The following is a 9,504-nucleotide window of genomic DNA, read 5'->3' as shown; positions in this document are numbered from 1 at the left end:
CACTGGGTCCTCTGGAGACGGTACCGAACATAAGCTTCGTCGTGATCATCAACTTCGTCCTGTAACCCCCCTTCCCAAGTCACCCGTCGGATCCCGGCCCTAGCGCGACTGTACTATGCTGCGGTGGTTTCACTAACCCTGTAGACTTCTGCGCGTCTGTTGCATGCAGCGGAAGTTGGGATCAAGGAGGGGGATTCGGGGAGCTCCAATTACTGTAAGACATTGTGAAGTCATTCGGAGGCTGGCTCGACGCGGAGTTACACAAGCCATGATGAACGCGGTGGCTGTTACTCGGCGTTCGGACATACCGTCGGTGAAGTGAGTCCGCACATTTTGTGTTGACGTTTGACAAGCAGGAGAGACTTCCCATGGAAATCGCAAGTGGGAATCGTGGAAAATTCGGGGTATAATTGACACTGGCAATAATGTCGTTGCCCGTGGACGACCGTCATTGGTGAACAAAACGACGTGGTCTTCTTTTAAAAAATGCACGTGTGTTGCTCCTGGTGACTGTCTGGAGTAGCGACAAGACGTGTGCGATTCAGTAATTTAGCATCAGGTACATCGCTATGTACTTGAAAGTGTCAACGTGGGATTTATTCAGAATTAACAGCAGTTTGGTTTGAGTAACACCATTCCATGCTGCACAGAACAAAAGGATAAACAATGGCTACGCTGATCTTTATCATCGTTTTGTTCGCAGTCTCCGCAGTTTGTCTTCTGGCCCAAGACACACCAGGAAGTCTTCCGTTCTTCGTCATGGAGCCGCGCGACACGACCGTGCAGATCGGAAGCACTGCGCGACTGGAGTGCCAGGTCTCGTCGCTGGCTGACAATCAGGCTGTCGCCTGGATGAAGGAGGCTACCTTCCAGACGAGCGGCCGCTCACTACTCACCGCAGACCCGGATAAACCGTCCCGGATCACGGTGGAGGGCAGCAAGTCAGACCCGAACGTGCACTTCAACCTCTTCATTCACAACGTGCGGCCAGAAGATGCGGGGGTTTACCACTGCTACGTGGTGGAGTTCTGGGAGCTGAATGAGAGGCGGTGGTCCAGGTCTCGCCCGGCAACGCTGACCGTCGTCGACGTCTTGAGACCGTCAGTGCGCTGTGTCCAGCCCACGGTCAGGCAGCTAGCGGATGCAACGACTCAGAGCCAAACGGCCCCAATCGGATGCACAGTGCTCAACAACAAACCAGGTATGACCATAAAATTGCAAGGTTTTCATGGGACTGTTTTATTTGAGAATAAGACGGACAGCACCGAGCCATACAATCTGAGGCACCGGATGGACGTTGCGGCTTTGCGGACTGGGAGAGTAACGTGCTTGATTGAGTTTAGGGACGAGACGAGCCAAAGCGGAGAGGCCAGCCGTAGTTGCTCGATGGGACCCTTCATAGAGATACCACCTGCCAGGAACAGGACCAGAATCACGGTTCACCTGGTCCCAGGAGGCGATGCTCACCTTACATGTCCCTTGAACAAGGGGCATAGGCTTCACGGCGCCCTGCTGGCGAAACCTAGCTGGAGCCTGGACCCCCCACTACCAGTTTCCCGGTACTCTCTCAGCCCTGATGGGATTAGGATTGTCCTCACACGGGTGACAACCCAGGACGAAGGGTTAGTGGTTTCCTGCAAGGTGCCTTCTCCCGGAGGTGGGTACCGCGTAGTGGACATGGAGGTCCGAGTTAGGAGCCCAGAAGCCGGCGGGAGCAGACCTGATGTTCGCGGACACCAAGTCCACGAGTCAGGTGGGAGTCTCGACCGCGTGGCACCGAAGCCCGTAATCGGCCAGGCAGCATGGAGTGTGTTGAGAGGCCGGGTCAGCAGCGGAAGGCTTAAGCCAGCCCCGCCGTCAATGTGGCCGGGGCCGTCTCCTGACACCGTGTACCACGCCCCATCTGTTGGGATTCCATCAAAGGCCACGCTGTCACCGACAGTGTCGGTATCTAAGAATACCAAACAGGATGCTGATAACGGAACATCCACACATTCGCCCGCCACAAATTCCTCGTCTGGAGGTACAGTGACCCCGGTAACAGACCCAGCGCCCTTGACCCTGAGCCCGTTGATCATCGTTGTCCTATGCGAGGCGGGAATGAGCCTGGTCATTCTGGTCATCGCATTTGCCGTGCTGTGCCAGTGTTGTTGCCGGAATCAGACCAAGGCCAAAGTCCGAGGCGACAAAGATTTGACCCTGGCCGGAGCGTCTTTTGGCAAGCAGTCAACCACCCCCACGCTGCTCACCTACAAGTCCACCTCAGGCTCCCCCAATCCGAACCTGTCGCACAAGAAGCTGCCGCCGACCCCCCCGGACCCAATCTACGCCCGGCCGGAGAGCCTTGCCAGCGGGAAGACGGTACTGAGAGAGTCGGATCTTCCGCCAACCGGCAGCTGGGTGTTCTCGTCCGTAAACTCCGAGAATGGTGAGGCTGAAACGAACGCCAGGGACTCTGAGAACGAAATTTATGTCACCATGGTGTAGCCGCTGTATAAACCCCACATTTGTATCACTGCGAGAGAGAAAAACACTCAAGCGATCGTCAGCAATCGCAGCAGGTGGTTTCGTGGATATAGAGGTGAAAGTCATGGCGTAGTTTAAGGTGGCAACGCCTTTGAAAACCAAATGATTTCGTGGTAAAGCATATAGAGAATGTTATTACTGTCGCATATGTGCATTTTGTGTACACCCTTTCAAAATTGTGAAACTGCTATGGAACTGCTCCTGTGTTAACAGTTTTCCTGTGTGGATGTGTTTGAAAAAAAACTCTAAAATGACATTCCTTGTTGACGTCCTGAGTTCGCTGAGTAATGGTGGCATAAAAGTTGCATTAGATACTTTTAAAAAGTGGTTACAATTCTGGACAATGTTTCTCGGTAAAGACTCTGACCAATGTGGGGGAAGAATTTGAACATGCAAGAGTGCAGGCAGTTGATGAATTGTTTTCCGATCAACGTAATATATCAATCTGCTTCATGGGGTTGAGTGTGCAATCACACTGGCTTAAAATAATCTTCAAAATCAGATGCCTCCCTCAATCTGAAGGTCACGTTGTACTTGAAGGCTACTCTTCGCGAGCTAAATTTGGAGCAGCGTATGAATCATTGCACTACAGAAATCCCCCGTAGTCAGATGGGGGGGGGAGGGGGGTTGATGACGTTTGAAGTAGGGCTGGACCCGACCTTGGTACGTTTGGCGATGTGAGATAAGTAAGGGCCACGCCTATGTGGCTTGCAAGCATCATTTCGCAAAGCAAATCAGAACGCTATTTTTTGTCAACTTTTTGATACCTTCCGATATAATTATTTGGATATCAGTTGGATATGGCATTTGCTATAGAGACGTGTTTATTTTTGCGTGTGACTAAGCATTTACAAAGCGCATTTACATTTTAACTTTCACAGGGATAAACTACCCTACAAGAGGCAAATGGCAAAGCTCAATTAAGTCCCAATTCGTCACAATTATTCATCATAAGAATTTTATTAATAACTCCAAGTTCTCTGGCCGGTGTAGCTAATTCACAGGTCGCCGCTTATTTTCTTAATACAATTTTCTCACTTTCGCCATTTCAAAAGAACAAAAAACACCAGAAACTTTAAGTACCTTAAAGGAACTTATAGGCTCAAATCGGTCTTGGTCGTCAAAGTAACCAGTTCTTTTGCCATACTTGGCCAATTTCCTTTTAACCGACTGGCGATAAGGAGGAAATTATGAACAGAAATCCTCCTAGCTCACATTTCCCGTATTTTCAATTTGAACCAGCTTGAAGAAAAATTGGTTATAATTTTTTTTAAACAAACTCTTTCAATTTCATGCTAAGGGTGAGATCTGCTTATCATGCTTGTAGGTCAGCTAAGGTCAACTATCCCAAAGCACTATTATGGTCTATTTTGGTGTAATCAGTGCTACGGCATACAGGACCACGTATTACGGATGCGCATAATTACAAGGTTCGATACATGTGGTGCGTTAGTTGAGTAATGTTTCAGTGCAGACATAAATAGAACTCTCAAGATATGCAGGCAAGGAACTGCCTGTCTTAAATGCAACTACGTACAGAAATGCGTATCAAGCAAGTTGCATTTTTTGTTTTGAAGACTTGAGCGACGGGTTAGGTCATTATGAACAGGCTAACATGTCACATATACAAGTTGAGCTCCTTCGGTTTAAAGGCGCACGAAAAGAGATTGCTGCAGTTATTGTCAAAAACGGTGCTTTAAGAAGGAAATGATCACACATCTTCCATACGTCTTGATTTGGACGCACAGATTAGAACTTTTTGTGGGGGTGGGGCGGGGGGACGCAGCAATTAAGGAAATATAAGAAGTTGTTGACATCTATTACTGATTGTGCTTTGCAGTGACGAAACTTTATAGTACACGTCAACTTGTCATAGTCGCCACTTTAAGATTTAGTCCACTCACTGATCACCGGACCTGCTTTATTAATACTTTAACTGGTACACATAATTGTATAGTACGGTCAAGGGTTGTCCAAGAATTGAGGATAGCGTAATTTCCACGCCCTTTGAAAAAGTTGAACGCAGTACGGTGACGCGCGGGAAAGATCGATTAACAGCCTCTAAGCTAGTATTCACCCGCGGAAATATCCTAACGATGTCGGTGATTGAATAATTGGTATCGCTACTCAGATCAAAAGGTTGACTTCCTCTAGACCAGTAGCTCATACAGCTACAAAGAAGTCCCGTGTATCGTGGGAGAGTGAACGATTGAATGATTGAACTCCAAAAGACAGTTTTGTGATGTCACTTGTTAAGAGAACAAACTTCGATGTGACTGGAAAACACTTGCATCTATAACTGACATCAGCTGTGAGAGCAAGTTTATTTTACGAGTGTATTCCTACGCGAGAAAGCCTCGGTCTTGTAGAAAGGGTTCGGTACAATTGGAGAAAGAAACTTTGTCTTCGAATTCTGTTTCACTACTCGACCATTTTCTTACACCAATCCTGCAGACTCGGAAAGCGCACCCTTTGAAAATACACGTTTGGAAAGGGTCGACAGATTTTGTGCATTTCGATTGGCCAATGCGTTCATACTTTTAAAGGAGTAGGTCCCAGGCCCGTTCAAACACCGAATTTTATGCACGTGTATACAATAAAACAAAACTTACGTGAATCGCAATTGCTTTTAATCATAGCACGTACAAAGTGCCAGTTTACACAACTTTGTTGACAATGTGAAATTGCTTAAAACTCAAGTAGATCATACAAGTCAAACCCGTCTGTACATATTTAGTGAGAAAATTGCGATACCCATCTTGCTTTTGGGAAGAAAAAACCAAAGGAACTTTCCATGCAACAGAGAGCGTGTAAAGTAGCCAATAAATTGATTCGCAGTTACTCTAATCCCACGTATAAAATCAATAAGGCAGTCCTCACGTAGCGGTAATATCCCTAATATGGTTTTTAATCGTTTATTTGTGGCGTTCTTGGGAAACAAATTCGCTCCAGTGGTTTACAGAGTTACACGACTGCCCAAATCGATGCCCGGTCTGGAGCCGTCGGTCACGTGGTGTCCGACTTCCCTAACAAAACCGAAGCCCTGGGAAGATAAGGAGAATTTGCGTTACAAGACTGACACGAGCACATGACTGAAGTATCACATCATTGCAGCTGGCGTCAAGAAAATGTGCACTTCCAAAGCAACAGCTTGACCTCACACTCTCCGCCTGTTAAGACACAAACGAGAAACACCTGTGCGCGTCTGACCCCGCACGATTGCTTTGAGGACGTGCGAGGCAGGCACACGGTTACTCATCCACTGGCTTTGTGACATGTATAGGTCATCACCTGAAGTTGATTCTGTAGCAATTGCCCCTGCCAAGTTTGCATTGCTAAATAAAGAGCCGTACCTATTGATTGCCATCCAGGCCTTGGTGATGGTGATAATCGGTGGGAACCTTTAACCCTCCATGCGCTTCTTTCTTCATCACAAAATGGTCGCTGCCAAGAGTCCGCTTACCTTGACGTGGTTCTCATTTTTCCCGTGCCGTTAATGGCGAGACTTAGGCCAACAACTGGAATTCTGAAAAAGGCGTTTCCAACTATAGAACTGCACGTTCGTAGTTCAAGGCCCGATTTCAATTCGAGCAGTAATTCCAGGACTTGGGCATTCAAGCATTAAGGAACAGTTAGAGAAAATGCAACATCCAGTGCATAATGCATGATCGTAAAAAAACGTCGAAAAAGCATGGCTGTCCAATCCACTGCATGCAAAAGTTGCACATTCCATTGCGCAAGCGCATTACTTTGTTGCTGTCTGCTGCCACCAAGCGGCACAACCCCTTTTTAAATGGGAGCATCAGGCCCATCAGAAGTCAATCACAAGGTCGGACAGGATAATCACGCTGCCCACTTGTAGACAGGTGATCTATAGCTCCACAGGCTTACAGTAAACACCTCTGTCACAAGACCTTGACTTGAAAGACAAGACAACTTGCGATTGCTACAGTTAAGAAGACATTGTCTCATGTTTATAATACCGGTAGTTATCATCAATATGGTGACTCAATTACAACAGCTAAAGTAAAGCCTTTGTCTCGTGGGTCGATTTGAATATTAAACAACTGGTGTTCCGAATGACTTATGAGGCCTACACTTTCATAAAGAAATCGGAATTTTCTCAAATTAGAAGCTCTGGCACGATGTGTGGCATACACGCGACCAATTAAGCGACATGAGTGAAAGTGTCTTTAAGGGAAATAAAAGTTCCATAAGCATTTGAATCAGTCGGTGTACATCAATTGCTCACAATCTGTGAGGGTGTGGGTCACACGCACGTAGCGTCCCTGTGGAAAACAGACATATAGGTATTGTTGATACACCTTTATTCATTTAGATAGTGAGCATAATTCCGCCAGATTAGCGACATGCCAGAATGTAGAGTGAAAAGTGTAAATAAAAGGCATATTTTTTTAATATAATAATTATATTCTATAATAAATGTCACTCTGGCACTGTATCCTCCAACTACCCCGCTGTAAGAATATTTTCAAGAATATTTGTCTTACTAACTAAACATTTCTTGGGGACCAATTACAATGAGAGCAATAATACATTACAAAAGCTTTGGTTGGTAAATTGGTTCGGAGCTCAGCCTTCTTTACGCCAAGTATCCCTCGAAATCTATACCAAAATGTATTTTTATATGGCTCAGTTATTTGTACTCCAATAACACGAGAAAAAATATATCAAAACCAGATCTTTTCAATTTACGCAACGGCTGAGCAAAAATAAAAAGCAGATGTAAGTTGACTAAGATTTTGCTTCACTTGTCGTTTCATGCTGTTTTGTGTGGGGGGAAAAAGCGATAGATGTTTGTACAATTTCCGAAAGGCAATGTGTTTTCATCCAACTTTTCAGGAAGGGGAAACCATCATTCACACTCGGGTTACACCTCAGCCAGCAGTGATGTACAATAAATCCGTGCTGGGAGGGGGGGTGGGGATGGGGAAAGGGTAGGAACGGGGTTGCTTTGCCTGGCTATCCATCACAATCTGCTTTAATTTCTTTGCTCATGTGTGTGTGTGTGAGTTTGTTTCTGCATTCAGTTGGGGACCCTGAACAATAGAGGACAATAAGGTCCCCGATTGACAGAGGGTCCCCGATTGACAACTGTGTACAAAACATATGGGTGGTCTTCTAAAAAAGTTAGAGTACAAACAAAAGAGGAACAATAGGGGGTCCCCAGTTGCAGGCAAATACACACTACCCGTGTGTGTGTCGGGGAGATGATTTAATAGCCCCCCCTCCAAAAAAGCGGGTGATATATACCCCCATCCCTTTGGGACTTACGCCCATGTCAGCCAGGGCACAGCTGCTGGAGAAAGTTCGCTCGTTTCCGGGACTGCACACCAGATCCCAAAACTAATGCAACTACGGGCTTCAATTTGGACCAGTTCGAATGATTGCCCGGCGCCTTATTACGCAGGCAACACGGCACTGCCGACGAATTCCTTTCCCATGCAGTGCTGCCGATACACGAGCGGCCTGTCGTCCTGGTGATGGTTACTCATTTTGGGAGATAAATTAAGGGATTGGCGGCGGAAATTAAAATTCGAACTGTCATTTCCTAACATTTCTGATGATGTATAATGTCTTCAATGTACTGTACACATCCCGAAGACATACAACCATGCACACGACCAAATGGCAGTGGATGCTTATTGGGGGTATTTCGATCGAATATCGATCGAATTCCAAGATGGTAGCCGAATATCCAATTGTTCGATCTGACCCAGCCCGAATTGGTCCACGCACGTCACACGTTTCAGTGCATACATTGTTTTTCATCTGAATGTGCACAAAAGTGTACAGTTTTTACAAGTGGGAGTCAGTCACAGGCTACAGTGCTTGTCACCGTTGAGAGAGAACATTACAAATATTTCGTTGGAGTAATAATAGGCATGTGGCGTCCTTTTATTATCGGATATCTACCAAGGCTTGGCTGCACTTCTGTGAAATTGAAAGAGGAACCATTACAACAGATGAAATGAAGAAACTAACTGATTTAAAATTAAAATAAGGGAAAAATGAAATCAAAATCTGAGCCTGTGGACCGATAAAATGTCATAAGGAATTATTAACATCGGGAACACTAAATCTGTGAGTCGCGCGACTGTATGCTGTACATTGCGTCTAAATCTCCGCGTACAGTGCCGGTTTACAACTGACTTCTTGCAGAAAAGCGCAGTTCACATTTTTCTAGTCATAGTTCACTACAAAGGCGTAATTGGTGGTCAAACCTGGCTATATCATGCTGGAATTCTAAGATGTTGGTAATTTACAGCCAAACGTCGGTAATTTGTGCTCAAAAAGCTCTACTTTCTCTGACTAGACATTGGGAAAAGTGATATGATGTGCTTCAGTTCTCCACCTGCCTTATTACGGCAAATCTGAATTCTCCACAAACGAGACATTTTAATCCTCGGACACTCCTGCCTGTTTTCGAGTCCACATTAATGCGAAAAGGTACATTCAAAATAATCTTGAACTGATTCTTTTAATTATTTCACAGTAAGGTCCCCTATATTTTGTGAAAAGTGACTAAACCTTCGCTTTTCACGGTCTGAATAACAGGTAAGACAAAGTTGCTTCCTGTAATTTGGCACACACCAGTTAACTCGCCATGATTCAATGCCACGTACCCATGCCACTTCGACTCTGTTCCTGGCTAAATCACCTACTTAAGAGTCATCCTGTTTGTATTTCATGCCGTAAAATTAGGTGAAACGAGCGCAGTGCACACACCCTCCCCTGCGCAGGAAAATCAATTTCTTCCTGGGTAACATACCGGTTCCCGCCATCCTGGCATCTCTCTGAAGCATCACCCTTCCTTGTGGGCGTGGTGCAACACCAATTCGCATTTCTGGGGGTAGGAAAGGTGCGATTCAACAGGTCCTGAGCATTGTGCCCTTGTTCATTCAGGGTTTGGGTGTATGGTCTTTTAAACCCTGGCCGGGACCCGAACCCAATCTC

General features: G+C 46.0%; 1 protein-coding gene across 1 annotated transcript; it reads left to right on the top strand.

Annotated features, from left to right (window-relative positions):
• The first annotated feature begins 161 nt into the window (after positions 1-161).
• On the top strand, positions 162-4,717 carry LOC110981491 (uncharacterized). Its single transcript, XM_022239094.2, has one exon. It carries the CDS (start codon positions 667-669, stop codon positions 2,485-2,487), a length of 1,821 nt encoding a protein of 606 aa, XP_022094786.2. The 5' UTR covers positions 162-666; the 3' UTR covers positions 2,488-4,717.
• The last annotated feature ends 4,787 nt before the right edge of the window (positions 4,718-9,504 follow it).

The sequence above is a fragment of the Acanthaster planci genome, linkage group LG15, assembly GCF_054643075.1.
Source record: "Acanthaster planci isolate LZ-2023a linkage group LG15, COTS_SCS, whole genome shotgun sequence".
NCBI lineage: Eukaryota > Metazoa > Echinodermata > Asteroidea > Valvatida > Acanthasteridae > Acanthaster > Acanthaster planci.
This window is presented reverse-complemented; position numbering and strand designations above follow the sequence as displayed.